The 22,373-nt window shown below is 39.2% G+C and overlaps 1 protein-coding gene across 9 annotated transcripts in view; it reads right to left on the minus strand.

The window, feature by feature from the left end:
- Positions 1-22,373, minus strand: part of frmd6 (FERM domain containing 6) — a 146,549-nt gene that overhangs the window by 23,220 nt on the left and 100,956 nt on the right. For 6 of the 9 annotated variants that reach the window (XR_011351378.1, XM_069917043.1, XM_069917047.1 and 3 more), the window contains 2 exons: positions 19,569-19,660; positions 10,918-11,146 (listed from right to left, as the gene is read on the minus strand). Coding sequence is in view for 8 of the 9 variants with exons in the window: in XM_069917043.1 (XP_069773144.1) it covers positions 10,918-11,146; positions 19,569-19,660 (321 nt within the window). In the remaining variant the exon portion in view is untranslated. Of the gene's footprint in view, positions 1-8,400; positions 11,147-19,568; positions 19,661-22,373 lie in introns of those variants that run through there. The other 3 variants (XM_069917046.1, XM_069917045.1, XM_069917048.1) reach the window with 3 other exon arrangements.

Raw genomic sequence — 22,373 nt, forward strand, 5'->3', positions numbered from 1 at the left:
AGGATGGATCCCGAAGGTGTTGGGAATGACAGATTCACATGAAGAAATAGAAATTGAAAGGACACAGAGCACTAGTACCAAAACCGCCACCACATCAAAAACCGAGATCCATATTGGTAAAACTTCTAAGATATACGACAAGAGAAAACATACTGGAGCAGGCAAGAAAGAAGGTTAGAGAAGACAATAAGCCATTGGAATATAAGGGATAAAAAATATTTTTTTTACCCAGACATAAGCTTCGAACTTTTAAAGAAGAGGAAGGAATTCAACATGGCAAAAACAATCTTATGGAGGAAAGGTTATAACTTTATATTAAGACATCCAGCAGTACTCAAAGTATATATTCCTGGGGAATGAAATAAACTGTTCTTGGACCCAAAGAAAGCTCAAGAATTTGCTGAACATTTGCAGGACAGAAGAGAAGAGGAGAAGTGACAAGAAGGAAGACCAGTAAGAAAATATACAACATTATGTAAAAATATAAAGATAATGTATAAAGATTTAAAGATGGATAAGAGAAGGGGAAGAAGGGGAAAAAAAGAGAGCTTTGTTATATGTATAGGAAAATAGTGTTCTCTGGGGGTGGGAGAATAATGGTCACTGCAAAATCAGTTGACGCTTGCAAGTAAGTTCGCAAACCTTGACTCTGACAAGAGTCAAGGGGCAATCCAAGGAGGGGAGGTTCATTTGGGGTTAAAGGGTTATTGCTTGTGGGGATTGTTGGGGTATTTCATGTCTTAAGTGCATTGTCATTTATTGCGATTAAAAAGGAAAACTTTAAAAAAAAGTAATGGAAAAAAGGGGATGGAGGTGGTGAAGAGGCAGAAAATAAGTGAAAATAAAGATACAAGATGGCCACGTTGGACTATATGACTATAAACATTAACAGAATATATAACCAAGTTTAAGTATATCCCATTGGAAAAAAAATCACATATAAAAGACAAAGTTACAATGTTTGAAAAAACCTGGGAACCATATATGGAACATAACAGAAAGAGCAGGCCTCGGACCACCACCACCTAAAATGATAAGAAGATAAACGCGATCAGATTTAATGTGAATAAGTAGGTGATACATATTTTTTGTTTGTATTCCTTTTGTATAAAGATATTGTTTTATTTTATTTCATTTTATATGTTCAATATTTATTGTTTTTGTAGGGGGGTGGGAAAAAAAGAGAAAATGTCACTGTGAATATTTAAAGAGATGCATCTATAAATATATTGGTTGATGTGATTCATAGTGCGATAAATAAAGAATTCCAAAAAAAAAGCTGAAAATGTTCAGTTTCCAAGCTTCCAGGTATTTGGCAACAGATAAAAGACATGTGCTGAAGTGATTTGGCACATCATTAGTTCAACTTGCTCTTTCATTTCAAATGAACACAAGCCTACTGCTGTTTTACCCATTTTCCACAGCAAACTTAAATGCATTCACCCTGACTGTAATGTACAACATCTGCTTATAAACCTGCCACAGGTTTCCCTTTTATATTTGATGATGTAGCTCATTGGACCACTGACAGTTCACAAGCAGCACAGCTTTAAAGTTGCATTGCAGTGGTGATGAATTGAAATTTGGGCCCTTTGAAAGCCAACTGCCTCACAGGTGTTATTAATTTCTGATTGAGAGTCATGCTTTATGAAAATGCATTGGAGGATTTTTCTTTAAATCATCTACATCTAATTATTGATCAAAGTGTTTGGAATCATAGACAAAACTCAACCCATGATTCAAGATTCAAACTGGTCACTAAACACGCGTCAAACACGCTATGCTGGACGACTTCAGCCAGTTAAGCAGCATCAGGCTCAAGACATCGACCTCTCTTTTCTCCCACGGATGCTGCCAAACCTGCTGAGTCCTCTAGCAGATTCGATTGGCTTCAGATTGCAGCATCTGCAGTCTCCTGGGTATCTCCTGGTCACTGAACATCAGTTGGGGTTTTTGCTGTAGAAATTCATATTCAGCACCAGGGAGGAGGATTTCAAATGTCACCTGAGAGGGCTTTCTTGTTTGAATCTCCCAGAATGGGTTAAACGCTGATAACCTGGAACTGTAATTTTTTTGGACAGGAATATTTCCAACATTTTCTCAACAGACTTTCTGCAGAGGAGGATCATAACTCGGTTTAGATACCAGCCAGGTGCATGGAAATAGCAAGTAACAAAGGTCACCGAATCTTGTCACCTTCAGGATATCTGGTTTTTCAGTACAAATAGAAGTAAATTCATTTTGCAGTTCCTCAGATATTTAATTTTCAAGACATTAACTGAACTTAAAACTCCTCAGGCATGACCGTTAAAGAAGAAATATCATATTATATTATCCCCGAAACTGATACCCTTTGCTTCTGAGGCAGGGATCGATATCAGCATTCTTCTGCTGTTTGAGTAATTTGAGAGGATTAAATTTAGTCAACATTTATTGCAATTCAGACAATTCTGATATATATTTAACACTAGAAAACTATTATTGAAAAGTATTACTGATGTGAGTGCTTTTTAATCTCAAATATGTTTTTTAAACCATTTCCTTAAACTGCCCTGCCACTTTCAATGAACTAAGACTTCATATTTATTGTCAGAATGCATACGTGACATCATGCACAAGTACAACCCTGAGATTCTTTTCCCTGTGGGATAGACAGAATTTCTACCTATCAGTAACATTAAACTGTACTCATGAAGAAAGATACATTGCATGTCCTGTTGTTCCTGTTTCCTTCTTACAGTGAAAACATCTATCTGATAATGCTGGATCCCATTTATTTAACTTTTGGGGCGTGATATATAGCCTGTGTAACCAATTATATTGTATCAATTTGGGCATGTGAGAAAGTGAAAAAGTTTTGGGAAGATCGAAATCAGATATTAAATAAAATCACAAAAAGCAACATACCAAAAAATCCAGAGATCTTTCTTCTAAGTAATATAAGAAGTAAAGAATTAGGCCTCAAACTGGATGAAGCACAAAAAAGATTTATTATGATAGCCTTAGCTGTAGCAAAAAAATGTATAATGTCAACCTGGAAATCAGAAGAGAGCCTGAGAGTACAGCAATGGTACATGGAAATGAATAAATATATTCCATTAATAAAATACAATTTAAAAAATAAAGTCACATTATTTGAACAAATTTGGGAACCGTACATGGAACACAACAGAGAGGGCCTACTGCTGACCTCCACCCCCTAAAATGATAGAATGAGAAGACGAAATGAACTGACTCAGTGTGTAAAAGTAGATGACACAATTTTCTTGTTTATTTTCATTGTGTGATGACATTGTTTAATAAGTTTATTGTATATGTTGAACATTTAATGGGTTTGGAGAGGGGTGGGAAGGAGGGAGGGAAGGGAGGGAGAAAAAGGGGAGAAAATGACACTGTGTATATTCAAGAGGGAAATGTTTGTGTGTATTTTGATTAATATGGTACATAGTGTGAAAAATAAAATAAAAAGATATGTATACAAAAGAAAGAAATGTAATCAAACTGAAAATGCAGATACATTAAATATTCAGTAATAATGTGCAAAGTGTGAATCTTTAAATCTTTAATCTGATTGGGTCTGCTGTTTCAGAGTCTGACGGTGGAGGAGTAGCTATTGTTCCTGAATCTGGTGGTATAAGTCTTGAGGAACTGACATCTTTTTCCTGATGGCAGCAGCAAGAACAGGATGTGTCCTGGTTGGTGTGGATCCTTGATGATTGCTGCTGCTCTCCAATGGCAGCATTTCCTGTAAATGTTCTTATTGGTGAGAAGAGCTTTGCCTGTGATCTACTGGGCTCCATCCACTACATTTTGCAGGTGTGATGGGTTATGTTATATTTTATATTGTGTATAGTTTGGTTTTTGGAAGATAGATTGTGGGGTTTTTAGTTGAGTCACACAGAGATACAAACATTTCAAAACAGATCCAATTTAAAATGCAAGACCTTGGCTCAAGCCAGACAATCCAGACTCTGAGTGCCTTTGCAAAAACTTTGAAGAATGCTTATAGAGACCTCAATTAAGTGTTAATTGGACATGCTGTGGAGTAATGATTTCAGAAAGCAAAACATGAACAGACTCAGAAGATTGTGTCATATGCTTTTGCAAGCAGAGAGAGAGAGAGAGAGAGAGATGGGACCAGAACATGACAAGCTAGCAAGCTTGTGGAAAAACCCCACGTAGAAGACAGGTTGTGAGTTCTGAGTTTAGCCTGGTCAAAGCCCTTGTGGTTTATGCAAGAGATGGCTGGCTAATAATGTTTCACCTGAGATAAGGGAAACAGAAAAGGAACTCTGTGGTGACCTGAAAGAAAGAGGTTATCATCTGTAAAACCCTGATGGGGCAGGTTTCTTTCGTAAGACACTGAAGTGGCTGATTGGAAGGAATCAGTCTGTGTCCAATGAACAACAAATCTCTCTCTGAAAACCAACAAGAACCTTCCTGAGTGGTAACCATTTACCTTTCAACCACCAAGGCCTGGCGAAATTCAGAAATGTTAAATTCTGTGCACAAGTATAAGAATTGCCTGATACCAGTGAACTTGGAGGAGCGAGCAGTGAGATTGGACTGTGAATCAAATAACTTTTCTGAACTTACATACAGATTACATACACTTGCGCTTAGAATTAGAAAGGGGTTAAGTTAATAGATAATTAAAAGAAAATTTTGTTTAAGTAACCATTTGTCTTGGTGAATTTCTATTGCTGCTGGGCTTTGGGGTCCTCTGGGCCCATCACACAGGGCTCTCTGTTCACAGGAACTAGTACCAACATTCCAGGTTACAATGCAGCTGGTAGGCACATTCTTCACTACATATTGACAGAAGTTTGCCAACGTTTCTGATGACATACCAAGCCTCCACCAACTCTGGCATGCTTTCTTCATGATGATGCTTAGTAGACGGGATCCGGGACATATTCTCCAAGACAGTGACTCCAGGAATTTAAATTTGCTCCCTCTTTTTACCCATGATCCTCCAATGATCACTGGATCATACACCTCTGGTTTTCCTTTCCTGATGGAAATTGTGCAGATGTTCTTTCCAATCTGCACTGATTTGTGGTCTGGTGGTGAGGAAATCCAGGATCATCTGGCGTATTGAGGCCTAGGTCTTGGGATTAGTTTTGATGGGAGGATGGCATTGAATGCTGAACTGTTGTCAATAAAGAGCCTTCTGATGTATGAATCTTTGGTATCCAGGTATTCTTGGGTTTTGAGCAGCGTCAGTGAGATGGCAAGTGCCATAGACCTTTTGCTGTGGTTGGCAAATTGGAATGGATCCATGTCACCGCTCATACAGGGGATGATGTTTCAACACCAGTCTCTCAAAACACTTCGTCACTGTGGATGTGAGTGCCACTGGTCAGTCACTTAGGCAGGTTACCACACTTTTTTTGTTGAAGATATCTGTGAATACATTGGCCAGTTGCTGAGCACACTTCTGTTCTTTCCATCCCTTTTAGAATTGCCTCCTCCAGTTTACATTGAAAAGAGGCACTTTTCCTACAAAAATGTAACAATTTTCATTGGTGTTAAAATGAATTTAGCCACCAATCCAGCAGCCTCTGTACATCTCCTGCCTACAGATCTGCTGTAGCTTGGATCTAAGGTAGCTCCAACACTGCACCTTGATAATCCAGCTCACAGATCCTCAAATATCTCTTCTGTTTCCATTTGGATTCTGCTTCATCCACCTATCCAAACACTCGCAGGGTACGCAATCCATTGGCTTTGAAGATGTGCTCTGGACTGCACACTGTGCGAGGAAACTGGCACAAATCCTGCAACTGCCACAGCATCCATGTCCACATCTAAGTGTGGAGGGGGTGTGAGGGTGGGTGTGGATGGGTCAGTCACTTAGCATTTAGGTGTGGGCTTAAAGCTGTAACCTGGCTGACACAATGAATATAGCCATTGCTGCTGATAAATGTGTTGACAGACTACCCTGATCCTGTGATTCCTTTCATCACCATCTGTGGGATGTCTGCCCACCTCCTTGATTGATTGCACAGCTCTCCTCAGCTCACTGATCTTGCTACCACAGCAGAATCCCTGGGCTGGAGTCAATCAAGGAGGGGAAAGCAGCTTTGATCACATCCAACAATAAGAATGTACAGTGTATTTGTCCACATCCTCATTAAACATACATTTAATATTTATCCATCGTTCTTTTCATGCCACTGTTTGTCAAAATTGTTGGGCATTTTATCCTCAAACATTCTATTCCCAGCTTCTCCAAATTCAGTTTTCTCCCATTTGTTATAGATTGCCAGGAATTCTTTCATTTAAAAAAATTCTGAAAACTGTGTTTTATTCCCAAATACTGAAATGCACAACAAGAAGTTTGAGTTTCTCTGCAGCATTCATTCTATCCACTCATAAAGATAAAATGAAATAGAAATTAAAGATCAGTTTCCTGCTTCTACATGATGTCCTAAATAACACCTAACCAACCAATACTAGGAGTTTACAATGAAATCGCCCTGGGATTCACATCAGAAATAATGAGGGCCTATTAACCCATTACCAGATCAATTTCAATTAAAAATTAACTGTTCAAAATTAAAGCATAGAACACGGAGAGTGGCAAACAAAGTGACTTTTTTTTTTATTATATTTTGGCATTTGTACCTTGAAGGTACTCATTGGACTTCATTTTGTCCCAAAGTATTCAGAAACAGGTTGGAAAATGTTCTCCTATTTTACATATCCTGACAGGATCCTCCTTTCACAGAAAGGAATTTTACAATTTGTGCAATTATTTATAAAAAACGTGAAATGTAGCAAACAATTTTAATATGTTGTTTGAAAATTGGCCATATTTTAAAAGTAATGCAAAATCTGGTTTTGGGAATAAATAACATGCGGTCTTTCAGCAGTTTTAGATAGAGAAGAGAAGCCCAAGTTCAATAAAGCAAAAAATCTACAAATACAAGTGCAATTGAGAATTGCACGTTAGTCTGAGGAAGCAGCACGATTATCCAAACAAATCCATTTGTACGGAAGGTTCATAAAACATTATTTGAAATTTGAAGCTGTTGCACCATGTAATTCAATAAGCTTTACCTTCCTCGAGGCAGTGATCTATTCTCACTTTAATTAGTTGTGATTGATAGCTTAATGTAAAGTGGGTCACTTTTCCTTCTATACAAATATTGAACATGTACAGTACTCAACCCTCAATCCACCAACTTTCATTGAGTCTTTCTCATTAACTAGCATGGAATCATCATTTCAAAAATCTCCTTACATGACAGGTTAGTTTGGAATAACTACATGAACAGACAGATTCTTTGTTTTGGATCGGTAGATTATTTAACTGCCATCTCCCAAATCCAAAAATGTATATGTGCATTAAAGAATCAAATAAGCAATCAAAAAAAATGCACTTGAGATAGATTAGCAAAATCTGAAAGTATAAGTTTTAAGGGAATATTAAGATTTTAAAATAATTTGCTTTGCTCTATGACAATTTATATCAGAGTTTCCAAAGTTTTAATACATTGGTCAGTTACTGTACAGAGCCTTGATAAACTGACAAACTTGTGTTACTTTAAATTCTGCACAAATGATTAGTAGGACATCATTGGTATGTCAGACATAAGAGAATTGACTGACAATCCACTGTGGGAACTTGATTTGGACCTTCTGTCAAACAGACAGCACAGACATCCTTTGGTTCAACTCATCCACGCCAACTAAGTTGGCATTCTGGTCCAGTCCCAGTATCATGATGGAGGCATAACTCTTTGACGTGCAGCTACACTTGTATTGAAAGTTTTTCATGTCCTTGGGAAAAAAAATGGACAGCCTACATTTGTTTTAAGTATTAGCGAAGAATTGTAGAATCCTGCATTTATGTTTCTTTCTTGAGCAGTTTCATTTATACATTCTACAAACATTTATAGAATATTCTATGCACAAGTACCTGCTTATACATTAATGCATGCTAAAGACAAATGGATTGATTCCTATCTGCTGAAACAATGGAATTTTATATGATATCCTGATAACCATATGAATAATAAGATATTTTGAAAAATGAAGATTTCTATCTTCTGCCAGATAGAATTTCAACATATTCCGAGAATCCAAACCTCTTTTCAATGCAAGACTCCTGTAAGTTAAGCTGAAGTTTCCTGTCAGTGTGATTTCAGAGTTTAGACCAAGAATATCAATCCTTTGGTATTCTTTCATTAAAGTAATTCATAATTGTAAAATTTGTAATTCTATTATTTCAGTAACCTAATTTTAAATTTTGTTCACAAGTTACCCTCATTAGAGTGTGTTTAAAGGATATTGGTCATATGCAGATCCAAGATTCATCATTATGAATCTAACATTACAAGAGAAAAAGATCACTTATTCTGAGCATTTTCAAACTATAATAATATGATACAATTTAAAATACAGTAAAAGTTTTTCTTTAATTTTCCCTGGAATATAGGTAAGATCAACATCTATTCAACTTCCACAGCTATCCTTGAGAATATGGTAAGCTGTGTCCTTTTACTGCTTCAATTTGTATATTGTAGATACTTTCACCATGCTGCTCGGTCCAGAGTTCTTGACTCCATGAAGGAGAGGAATCAATTAAATACTTCCAAGTTAAACGGATCAGAATGTGGAAGGTGACTTGCAGGCGATGGCAATAAATGATGCAGTTGAAGAAGCCTTTATAATGGTGTGCTGATGTACAGGAAGTGAATGCTCAACGTGATGAGTGGGATGTTATTCCAGTAGGCTTATTTGTCCTGGATAACACTGTAGTTCTTGACTCTTGTTGTGCAGTCATCCACCAAGTGGATATGATTCCAATATGCCACTCATCACAGAATACCCAGCTTCTGACTTGTTCTTGGAGCCACATATATATTTAAAGAATGATTCCCAAAGCTAATTTATCATGAATACTACTTAGAATGTTTTGATCATTCATTCAGCTATAATATAGAAAATCTTTTAAGGTTACAGAAAAGAAAGTCCAGAAGACCAACGAAAACCTCATTGATCTATCTGGTCACCGAGTCCAATATTTTGCTTGCTACATATTACTGAACACAGAATGAGTGATTAAGTTCACCTTTGCTCATTTACAGTCAGAAAATATGTAAATCAACCATTTTTGAAGTAATAACATTCAATCTCTGAAAAAATTATAAGCACACATCTGAGAGGGGAAAGGGGTTTATAATACTGCTTCAATGCTTGCTAACGATTGTCATAATACTGCTAAAAAATTGCACTGCATTTAACAGCTACTTGATTAATATAATTTCATGTAAAAATATCCATTATATAAAAAATACAAATAAAAACAAGTTTTATATCAAAAAATATTTTAAGAAACTATTCCAGTTGCAAAAAATGGCTAAATGTTAAAATATGGTAACCATTAATAAGAATGATCAGACTGAAAAATTAGCTATTTGGTAACCAAGCTATTTCGCCTCAAATTCATTCTACCTCAATGTAAACACCACTCTGTCTTAATAAAACTGTAAAAATTTCCTATGACATATTCCATTAATTCCCTTGTCAACTATTACTCTGTGGTTTGAGTGAAACTTGATGGATACCAAAAGTTGTACGACTTCTGCTATCGTATTCAGATTCTGTGAATGCTTTTACTTACAAGACATTTTTATATTGGTATTCTTGAAATGAGTGCTTGCCTGATATACTATTTTACATCCTATTTACCCAAGAGAACCATTGAAACCTAAACTGTGTTAATAAACTAATCTACATCAGACAGATAGAACCATCTTTGGAAATATAATGGAGCGGAAACGTGGGTAGAAATTCATCCTTGCTCAAGTGTCAAATGGACAAAAGAAGTCGCTGAAAGAGATGGAAATTAATTTTGCAAGCAGAACACGTCAAGTACTTAAAGTACATATAAAGCATTTCGTGGACGTGACCAAGGATAAACCTCTATACTGATGCATATTGTGTGACTATATATAAACAAAAACAAGATATCCTTGCAAGCAAGCCTTTTGCATTTAACACTCTTTGATGTATGAATCTGTTGCTTTAGTACACTGAAACCATCCATGCAAGCTTTACTTTCACTGACACACAAATTCTTCGTTTCTAAACTTGTGTCACCCCTAATCAGCAGCCGACACATCCACATGTCCATCATTACAGGAACTGGAAGTGACCAACTCAGCCACTGATCCCAAGTTTACTCGCACTTCCACAACATGATATCAACGTTTAACAATTTCCCACAACATCTGTAATGTTCTATTTTACATCTTATATTAGTGATGGTAGTGGGATAGAGAAACACTTCTGATTGTCACTGCATAATACACAACTGACAAATGAAAATCTGTACTGGAGCACAAGACTGTAAGGTTTACAGTACCACGGTCATGTCTACAGATCACGTGAGACACTTTGAAGAAGTTGATCAACCACACAAAATGAAGCCTCTAACACAGTGTTAAAAACACCAAGGCCCCACTGAATGCTTGAACTATTCTATCTGATTTTAAAAAAATCTGTGTGTAATACTGAACGTGATGGATTTCATTCTCCACAGAAAATTCAATGTATAAAGAATTCTCATGGGCTTGCTTCGGCGGAACATTCGTTCTTGGACTTGCAAAAAAAAATAAATCTCTGATTCCAACTGAACATTTTTCTTTGGTTTCTTGGCATCCATTGTTTTGTCAGCCACTTTTCTCCAGAAACACAGAAGAACTGCAGAATATAAACTGCCTGTTTATTGGAAAGCTGAAATAAAAAAAAGATTTTCAGCTTGATAGCAGTGTAGGCAATGGGTTTGCAAGGTCATTATGAATGTAGTAGGCAGCCAGGCTTATAGTACATTAAATCTTAATGCTCAGACTACAAATTCAGGGACAGAATCATCAGCTGAAAGGTCCAGAGATGAATATTTACTTGTTCGTTTGACTATGAACATTTCCTTTGTTGAACTGTATTGCTCTGCCAAGCAGCGGTTACAGCAATTATCTTCCTCGCTCAGATTGTGTGCACAGCCAAATGTGTAGCTCTGAGCAGTGTCTTGGCCAAGACTGGCTATCTCCAGAAAGTCCTTCTGGTAAAGGCGGATATCATCTAAGCTCTGGCTGTGCCGGTCTGAAGAGGTCTTTGGTTTTCTGTACATAGGCTGCGTATATATAACAAGAACATTAGCCAAAATTGCACACAAAGGACTTCGAAACCTGAAATAATTTGTACCCTGAGAAAGTTACTATTAATTTACTCTCTACAAAAAAAGCTGACAGGAAATCCCTGATTCACGTATCCTAGAATAGATGTTTAACAGATTTCAATTGCAGCATTTTTTCACTCAGCAAAAGGAAATAAAACGAACTTTGGAAATATATTCTTTCAGATGGCTGTCTGGGTCTTCTCTGCCTCTAATGTTAAAGCTTTATTCAGACAATCAAGCACAAGATGTCTGGCCAGGTTACTCCAGTGGAAGGAATATGAGCAGATGAACTCAGTAACAATATTGGTTCCAAATTGTTATTAATTACTCATGGGGTACTTGTTCTAGTTCAAATGTGATCCAAGCCAACTTTAATGTCAGTTGGTAGGACTTTCTGAAAACAACAGTACAATACATCCCATTTTCAGTGGACACGTTAGATTAAAATCAAGTCTGAGGAGGTAGTGAAATAGATTCAGCAATGGTTGGATGGGAGGTGTCAGAGAGTAGTGGTAGAAAATTGTTTGTCCAATTGGAGGCCGGTGACTAGTGGAGTTCCTCAGGGATCGGTCCTCGGTCCACTATTGTTTGTTATATATATTAACGATCTGGAAGTAGGGGTGGAGAATTGGATAAGCAAGTTTGCGGATGATACAAAGATTGGTAGTGTTGTGGACAGTGAGGAAGATTACCATAGATTAAAAGGTGATTTAGGAAGGCTGGAGGTGTGGGCTGAGAAATGGCTGATGGAATTTAATACAGATAAGTGTGAGGTGTTACATTTTGGAAAAGCAAATCTAAATAGGTCATATGCATTAAATGATAGGCTATTGAGATGTGCAGAGCAACAAAGGGACTTAGGAGTTGTGGTAAATAGTACCCTCAAGGCTGATACTCAGGTAGATGGTGTGGTGAAGAAGGCATTTGGAATGTTGGCCTTCATAAATCGGAGCATTGAATTCAAGGTTATGATGAAATTGTACAAGGCATTGGTGAGGCCAAATTTGGAGTACTGTGTACAGTTTTGGTCACCAAATTATAAGAAAGATATAAACAAAATAGAGAGAGTGCAGAGAAGGTTCATGAGAATGTTGACAGGATTTCAAGGTTTGAGTTACAGGGAAAGGTTGTGCAGACTGGGGCTTTTTTCTCTGGATTGTAGAAGATTGAGAGGGGACTTGATAGAGGTGTTTAAGATTTTAAAAGGGACAGACAGAGTAAACGTGGATAGGCTTTTTCAATTAAGAGTGGGGGAGATTCAAACTAGAGGGCATAGTTTAAGATTGAAGGGGGAAAATTATAAGGGGAACATGAGGGGAAATTTCTTTACGCAAAAGGTGGTAGGGATGTGGAATGAGCTTCCGACAGACGTGGTCAAGGCGGGATCATTGGTTACATTTAAGGAAAGACTGGATAGTTACATGGATAGGAGAGGACTGGAGGGGTATGGACCGGGTGCTGGTCAGTGGGTCTAGGAGGGTGGGGATTTGTTACGGCATGGACTAGTAGGGCCGAACTGGCCTGTTCTGTGCTGTAAGTGGTTATATGGTCCTGTATATCTGTTCAATGTACAAAAGCTTTTGAGTGAAGCCCCACACAATGCCACAACTAATTTCAACTCATTTGGAGAACAGTTACAGACAACCGGATGGAATAGACTCTGAAACTCTCAGTCCACAAGGCCAAAGATGCCCCTCAAACCATTTAGTTGTTGAGCACTTCTACATGCAGCTCATATATACAAATAAGAATGGGTACAGGAGCACAACACTGTAAGGTTCAGAGTACCAAGGTCATGTCTACAGATCAATAATTCATGAGAATATCACCACACACAGATGAGAAATAAATGCAAAAATGCATCAATGTAATAACATTCATTAATTTTTTAAAATTTCAACGGAATCTAGCAACTTAGTTTTCTTCTGGAGCATGTAAAAAAGAGCACGAGTTGTTTAATAACAGTTCACTTCATGTGATGTCTGCAATTGGTTTCTTCAAGGCTAATGATATATGCATGAATATGAGTGCAGTGGTGACCTTCCCCATGCAAATAGAGAACAGGAAGTGATTCACTGTGCCAACTCGATGTAGGTAAGGTGGAGGCCAGGGGCAGGTTTACCCACTATTGGCATTAAAGCTGTAAACACTTGTTTTGACTTCCCTTCAAATATTTCAAGATAGGAATCTGACAAATGTTTTTTTCTGTTCTATTACAGGATTTACTGGAGTTTTGTTAAAGTGATATCCTCTCCTGGATAGGACTGTCTGTGTATTCATTTGCATGCTGTGTGACTTTGCAATTCTCAGGAGTTTGGTTCAGATTGTCATTTTAAAAAAGTAACAGTTTCCAATATAGCAACCCTTGTGATGAGGTCATTATGGTACTGACCACTTATATTTTGCTCTGCCACTGGTCCACTAACTTGCTTATAAGACTAAAGTGTCCTTTTAGAGCTAATTAAAAGACACTTCTGTTAGTGAGTCTGCCATATTTGGAAACTACAATTTTAACATGTAAAATATTTTATCCCTTTTACGGTACTTGTCTGCCTATGGGTGAATCAGAACATAAAACTCTCTGACAGTGAAGGATTCCAGCTCTGACAGGATTTGCCCAAAAGCAGGAAATTGCTTCACCCTTCCAGATCTGACCCCTGCCTCCAGCATGTGAATAATTCACCACTGAAGACATCAGCTCTGAATCCCATTTCACTCAAACTGAGCTACAAATGACTTTGTTTAGTGTTGAAAAGAAGCAGAATTATTTGCTCGTGACAAAAGAACATTTTGAAGGATAAGAACACCACATTTGTTAATATATTTCCATATCTGACAAACAGCTCAAAAGTTTCAAATGATAAATAAATTTGACAGCAGAGTGGCCTGGAAATTTGGTAAATAAAGTGTTGGATTTCCAATGCAGACAAGTGGGTGCATTTGCCAAATTGGGCCAGAACCAGGGACAAAAGTGATCATGGGATTAAGTCAGTCAGATTCATGTTTTAAATAAAATCACAGCAAAGGATTCCAGAAGCCACTGGGGCACACTCTCCCATCTAAATGGACACTGTTCACGTGGGACTGAGAAGGGCCAAAATTTCTATAGCTCATGGACACTGCCAGACTAGGGACACCATCCACAAGTGTAACAAATTGGTCAGAGAGTGCATGATTTCGGAGAAGAAAGAAAATCAAACATGAACAGTCCCTTCCACAAGAGCAGATGTGGAGATGCAGGTATGAGGAGCAACATTGTACCACTCTGTTTTCAAACCTATTTGCCATTCACCCATCTTCTTGAAGCCTGTACTAAGAGGTGAGCTGAACAACCAAACTCCACTTTCCCAGGGGAAGATGAGTCACAGGTTGGGCAAATGCAAGTAGAGAGAGAGAGAGAGAGAAAAAGAGAGAGAGAGAGAGAGAGAGATAGAGAGAGAGAGAGAGAGAGAGAGAGAGAGAGAGAGAGAGATGTAGTGATAAAGAGCCAAGAGTTGTGGTGAATCACATGGGAAGATGATCACTTCAGAAGGGGATTGCATTGCAAGTTGCTAATACCAAAGTGTCCATTTTTCATGACACTATTAAGAAGTTATTCTGTCCGAGGTGTCCTGATGGTCCCAGCAAAAGGGAGGGATACAAACTGGAGGACAAGAGTGAGAGTTAGGGGTAAAAAGTTTAGAGGGGTTGACTTCTTTACTCAGAAAGTGGCGGGTGTGTGGAACAGGTTTCCAGATGAAGTGGCGGAGGCAGCTTGATATTAGTATTTAAGGAGAAGTTGGGTATGTATATGGATGGGAAAGGAATGGAGGGTTACGCGTTGAGTGTAGGACAGTGGGTTTAGGTGGGAGTAAGTGTTCGGCATGGACTAGAAGGGCCAAGTTGGCCTGTTTCAATGCTGTAATTATAAGAACATCTTCTGAATACCACTAGCTTGCAGTGTCAACTTGGTATCCATCACCACGAGCTGCACATACTTTGCCACAAGACAGCAAGAAAAGCATGATGCTGAACATTACACTAGCAGTGAGATGCTCTGGGTGAAGGACACCTTGATAGGCAAGCACAAGGTGGATATACAAAAAAAGAAAGCATCAAGTGAGAAAGTACAGTCTTAAGTTCAGAGGACGGTTCAGAGAATTTGTAGGGAGGTAATTTATTGTCTTCAGTGGAATGGCAACATTTGGGCAGATAACAAGCAGTTTGGAGGGAAGTCCATAATCTCGTGGGATGAAGGGTGGAGGCTTTGAGGGAAGATCTCCTGAGAAAATGAGATAGTATCTGTCTGGGAGACAATGGCCTGGTGGAAGGTATGATTAGGAGTCTAAGAGTTGATACTTAGCATCTGTAAGACAGAGGTCAGTCTGCCAAACTGCAGCAGCTCCACACTTGTTAGCAATCTTGATAGCACTGTCAGGGTTGGTACTGGGCACAGATTGGGAGAGCGCTTCACTGAGCACCTTCACTCTGTCTCAGTAGCCAAACTGTGTCCCACTCCCATACTCACATGTCTGTCCATGACCTCATGTACTATCCCACCAAGACCACCCGCAAATTGGAGGATCAACACCTGATTTTCCATCTGGGCACTCTTCAACCAAAGGCATTAACATCAACTTTCCTGGTTTCTGCTAACCTGCTCTCCTCTTCCTCCTCCCTCCTTCTTTCCTTTCCAATTCTCCTCCCTTCCATCTCCCTTCACCTTGCCATCCTTCCTCCCCTTGATCACTGCTGGCCCTTCCCTCCTTTCTCTACCTACCACCTCCTGCATTTGCGACAACACCCCCCCCAATTCTTTTGCTCGGATGCCTGCCGACTGATGACGAACTTGAGCCTGAAGCGTCGGTTATATGTTTCTACCTTTGCTATATAAAGGACAGTGTTTGACCAGCTGAGTTTCTCCAACATTTTGTGTTTTTACTTCAACCACGGTATCCTCAGATTTTCCTATTTTACTTGGTCCTCGTTCATTTCTGATTTTCCCCATCAAGCAGATGACTTGTAGCCACTTTTCTTTCAGTCCACCTGGTCCTGGGGGACCTGCCACAGCAGCTTGGTGTCAAGCCCCCAGCGTGATGGTGTCTGAGTTACCCTAACGACTCCATCCTGAAACACTGGTTACAAGGCAGACAGAGTGTTCCTGTTGCACACCCACTGGTGCAGTGGTTCAGCAGGAACATCTACCAGCTTTGGCTGCAGCTAGTTGAGTTTTGAACTTCAATAAGGAATGTTTTGATGCAGATCTGCACTTATTAGTTGCTTTTAATGATCAGCAACAAAGAGAAGCTGGAGACCATTTGTTTTGTTGCTCCAGTGGTGGTTGGGTTGGTTACAGAATTTTGGAGGAAGGAAGGATGGATTTGAAAGGAACTAAACAATTGAAGAGGAAGACTGGAAGCTGCATGGCCATCATTAAACATTGAATGGGATGACCACACAGACCCAGTTGTGAGTGAAAAGAATTTTAAAAGGGGGTATGTAATAACTAGAGTCCAGAATTTTAGTTTCTTCAAAACAAATGTTATCAATAGACAGATGTTGAGGAACAGTATAATAACAGCTCTTGTCATAATTGTTCTATTTTCAGCTAATGTGTGAGGTCAGAATTTTATCTTGTCAAAGCAGGTGATCAGGCAGATCTGCACCAGACCTTTATTGGAGCAGATGTAGTAAATTCATCCCCTGCTAATGGATACACCCAGCCTCCACCTGGTGCTTCCCATAGTCTGAAGCAGATGTAGGTCAAGCCACCATGTTGTGGACTAGCCAATAAAAACACATAGTCCAGCTGCATCTACATTGTGAAACTTTACCATCAAAGGTCGTGCGGGTGAAAGCTAAAGCTGCTGAACCACTGCACCAGTGGGTGTGCAACAGGAACACTCTGCTTCCCTTGTAACTGGTATTTCAGGATGGAGTCATTGGGGAACTCTGACACCATCACGCTGGGGGCTGACACAAAGCTGCTGATGGAAGCATGCTGCGGCAGATCCCCAGGGCCAGGTGGACTGAAAGAAAAGCTGCCGCAAGTCATCTCCTTGAGGGGGGGGGGGGGGGGGAAAATCAGAAAGTTAGATTACATTGTGGAGTCTGCAGTATGTGTGAGCTTGAACAGGCCCACACTCATTATATACCCTGAGGTTCATTTCCATTCAGCCAGCCAGGGACAAGGACACCTGTAGCCAAATAGCTGGTTCTTCTTGCTCCAGCATTCTCACAAAGTAAATGACAAAATCAGGGCAAGGCTATTTTCCCCATTATGCTTTTGATTTCCATCCACCCACACAACTGGAAAAATGACGAAACCAACCTGCTGACATCTTTCTACTGCCATCCCTAGGCTCATTCTCTTGTGGGGAGTAAAACACAAAGGTCTGTTGACACCATGGTTGAAGTTAAAAGCACAAAGTGGAGAAACTCAGCAAGTCAAACAGAGAACAAGTCAAACAAACATAAAGATACATACCCAACATTTTGGGCTTGAGGCCTTCATCGAGGTTTGACAAAATGTAGGCATTTTTGCTAATATGGCAAAATGTAGGCATTTTGTTTGGCCCACTGAGTTTCTCCAGTATGTGCTTTTACTCCTGTGGGGAGGGTGGCTCCCAGCCATCAGTGGCAGTTCATGTAGTACAGAGCCTTTCCAGCTGTAATTGGCTGGCCTTACTCCTGAGCTTCATGACAACTTCACTAGAGGTACGCCAGAGATAAAAGGGGCAGCAGAGAGCGAGCAGAAGTTGTGCATCAGGAGGGCAGGGATCAGTGGGAAAGATGGGAGGATGGGGAAGCTGGAGGGATGGGCTGAGACATGCTGAACCCAGTCACAACATTCAATGGCCTGTCTGAATAAAGGAAAAAGAAGCAAATATCTGCAAACAATTAACCGGTCTTTTGGGGACATAAAAACAAAGCAAATGACACTTTTGGTGTCACATTCCATGTTAAAGCAATATTTAAATATACTATTTTAGAATGTGTAGAACATATTGAGATGGGATAATAGGCAGAAGGATGAACAATGCAAGGAGTTTTGAGGTGTAACTGACACCATGAGGATACATGTTGCTTTGAAATAAAGGAGTTTAATTTGAGCAAATACCCTTGGCCAAGGATGATGTGAATAATTTCTATTTGGTTCAGTCAAATCTGAAATAATTCCCCATTTATTAAAACCAAGATCCTAAAGAATTGAACTGCAGAGAAACAGCAAAGTTCTCACATCAGTAATTGACTCGCCTACCATTAAAAAAACAGTTTTCTGGTGGCCATCCACGGGGAGAAAAACACAGTCACAAGAACCTGACCTGCAATGGTTGAGAAGGAGGTCTGACCTAATGTGCATTTCTGGCAATTTTCTGATACTGTTTTGGATTTCAGGGACCTGTTTTTCTTTGCTCTACTGCCCTCAAGGGTCTTGACTCTACTCCATGGCTGACAGTTCATCCCACTCCCACACCACATTCGAAGCCAGTGTTGTTAAATTGGACTTTTTTAAAAAATTGAGCTCAATTGTGGGAAAATGTGGGACTGAGGATCAGGTCTGAGCTGCCAGAGGAACCCATAGAAGCAGATACAATGCTGACATTCCTTTCCTCCCAGTGAAGAATGATCTAGGCAATGGGGAAGTTTCAGTAGAAAAGGTGGGTTGGGGAGTGAAGTACAAGGAAAAAAGGTTAAAATATCAGAGGCACAAAGATTGGGGTGGGGTAGCAGATGGGGTGGTGAGAGAATTCGAGGAAGGAGATAGGAATGGGGTGTGGGGGGGGGGGGCGGGGGAGAAACATGATCCAAAGATAATGTACAATCCATGGGAAATCTGGAGGAGGAGAGGAAAGGAGGCAAGCTGGTGGACCATGGTGTTTGGAATGGGCAGGGAAGAGGGACGGCGGGACAGGGAGAGGTGGCAACATGGGGAGGGGAGCATTCAAGGGCTTGCGGCAAGATCCAAGTGCCTGGGAAAAATGAGAACAGAGTGATGGCCAAAGTCCATGGAGGTGAGGATGCTGGAGATGGTGAACACTGATGATGTTGATAACACAGCTTTGTATCGAGGGACCCAAGGCAGAAAGGTACATTCTCTGGGAATTTTCACTGCTGGGCTCTCCGACAGGAATCCAGTTAGTATTAGACCTGCAGTTGTGGTCAGTGGTATTCAGTCACAGTAAAAATGATAAAACACCAATAACCCATCTGATGTTATTAATGTGGTTCAGACACTCTGGGCTGAGACCCAATAACATTTTCAATTAATTTCATTCTGTTACACTTACAGATGATAGGCTAATGATGGAATTTCACTCATATTCTGTAATTATAAAGAGATCTGTGTACTTTGATTTACTTCAGGTACATAGTACATTGTTGACGGCAGACTCACCTGTGGTAATGAATCTATGCTTTGTCCATAAAGTCGCACTACTGTTTCTGAAGAGCTAGATGTTGAAGAACTCAGTTCGCGCACAATCAATCCTGTGTCAAATAAAAGAGATGCTGTTAAATTATTGCAATACTTCTGCAAACACAAGCTGTTTAGAAAAATTACGAGAAAAAAATAATGACATTTGCCATGCTCCAATAAATCAGAATCACGTTCATCAAAATGGAAAAATTCCCAATATCACAGGAGGCTTCTTCAAATACCTGGATTTGCATTGTCAATGTAAATTAATCTCACCACTACCAATTAAATTAGGAAACTCATAACCTGATTTATGGTCTCAATAGGACATTCAGAAACTGAAGAGCTGGCCAAGTGAGAAATGCTTCCTGGCATTATTTTCATCTGCCTTGGTGATACTGGCCTTCCATGTGACAATCTCTGTACATTCTATAAAATCTATAAACTTTCTGATGACACCACAATTGTTGGCCAAATAACAGGTAAAAATGAGTCAGAACGCAGGATGGAGGACAAAATCTTGCTCTCAACATCAGCAAGACTGAGGATCTTTTGTTTTCCTTCAATCTTTCTTATTGGGTTTTTATAAGAAAACCAAAACAATGAAGAAAAGCAAACGAAACGGAAAATTATTTATATACAAGATAAAACTTTAAACAGTATAAAATTAGTCCTCTTCCACTGCAATGGGTGAAAATAAAACAAAAGTATTATATACAAAAAATCCCTCCTAACCTACTCTAATAAAAAAAACTATCCAAAACAGCTGAGAAACTTATCCTGAAGGTTACCTACCGTATATTTTGTAATTTTTGGTCTAATTGCATTAAAAATATTTACATCATATGAAAATAAAGCATAAAAGGTCGCCAAGTATCTTCAAATTTCATCAATGAATCAAATACAAGATATCTAAATTTTTTTTGAAGTTTAGACAGGACATAATATGAGAAAACCATTGAAACACTGTTGGAGGTCTAGAGTCTTTCCATTTGAATAGGATGGTTAAGACCGAGGATCTTATTGTGGAACTTAAGAAGGGGAGGCTGAGGGACTGTCCTTATTGGCAGGAAGGATGTGAAGAGGCTTATTAGCTTCAATTTCCTGGGAGTCCACACATCGGAGGACCTCTCCTGCAGCCAGCATATCAAGGCAATTGTGAAGGAAGCCCATCAACACCACTATTTTTTAAGGGGTCTAAGGAGATTTGGCATGTTGTTGAATACTCTACCATACATCTTCTGGTGTAGTGTGGAAAGTATACTGACTGGTTTCATCACAGCCTGGCCTGGAAATTCAGGAAAGCAGTCAATAATATAAAGAATCTCCATCAATCCTGGTCACAATCTCTTCTTGTTGCTAACTTCAGATGAGGATACAGAGTCTGAAGTGCAGTACCTCCAGGTTCAAGAACAGTTTTGTTTCAATCAGGTGCCTGAACTTCCTCCTACTGGCCTAATCATAACACTACTCTAGTACCAGCAAAGTTCACCCCACACTATTGATGGAGCACAATATTCTGTACTCTGTAACTGTGAATATTTATACATCCTTTTATATTTATTATGATTTTTCTACGATGGTGCATTATGTTAACTTAATTTCCATCTATTATTTATTAATGGGTTTTCAGGGCCTGTGTAACTGCAGCAATCAAGTACATTGCATTGTTAACAAATTAGTGTTGAGATTTTATCAGAAAATGAGTGCTTGTGTATTTTATAACTGATCTACTCATTGTCAATGGTCAGTATAACAATCACCAAACACAACCAACTAACTAATGATTTTGATCTCTCTACTCCAACAATTTACTCTCAACTCCCTCCATTACTTTCCTTTTCATTTCCTATTTTTTCTATCCTTTCGTTTCAACAGGAAGGAAATGCATCCCTGTCCACAACACTTATGAGGTCATAATTCTGCACTGACATTTTGGTTTATTATTAATGCAAAATTCCAGGAAGTTGCTTTGTAAATATAGTGTGGTCCACCATTTTGTCTCATTCACCAATCTGGGCAGCAATTTCTGGACCACTTGTTACCGCAATTATTTTCTGAATTGTTATCCATTTGTGTAAAGTATTCCTGAAATCTAGAATCACCAAACTTTCAGTCATATCTGATAAAAATTACCTTGAAATATCTTAAGACAACAAACAATTATAAAATGCATGATTCGATGTAGACAAATTCTAGTACCAGTGGTGCTCCAATCTTGATGTCTGATCAGTTGATCAATGTATTACTTTTGTTTTATTTGTTCAAGGAAGAACTACCTATCAGAAACCAAGAGAACTCCTGCTCTTTTGATATTAAAACTCAATTTCACTATAGAAGTGATCCACTGGAGTAGTCTTGTCCCTGTTATTAATCAACATTGAGGCATTTAAATAAAGGGGTATGGAAAAACAAACTGCGAAAAGAACTCAGCGGGTTGAGCAGCTTCTGTGGAGGCAAAGAGATGGCTGACATTTTGGAACTGAAAAAAATAGCTTGGAGAGAGATTTGAGAGAGAGGCATGACACAGCGGCTGCTAGATGATAGGTGGACCTGGATGGGGATGGGAGGGCTGATAAGGAGATGGATCAAGGTGGGGAGAGGGGTGGGTGAATAATGAAATAGAGGTAGGTAGTTCATAGGTGAAAGCATGAAACAAAATCAGTAGATGGATAAGGTCAGTGGAGGGGGAGGGGGAAAGGCAGAAATAGAGGCTGGTAGGTGATGGGTGGAATCAGATAAGGGAGGAAATGATAGGCAGGTGGATCCAGGTGGGGAAGGGCA

Source organism: Narcine bancroftii, chromosome 2 (genome assembly GCF_036971445.1).
Source record: "Narcine bancroftii isolate sNarBan1 chromosome 2, sNarBan1.hap1, whole genome shotgun sequence".
In the NCBI taxonomy this organism is placed as follows: domain Eukaryota; kingdom Metazoa; phylum Chordata; class Chondrichthyes; order Torpediniformes; family Narcinidae; genus Narcine; species Narcine bancroftii.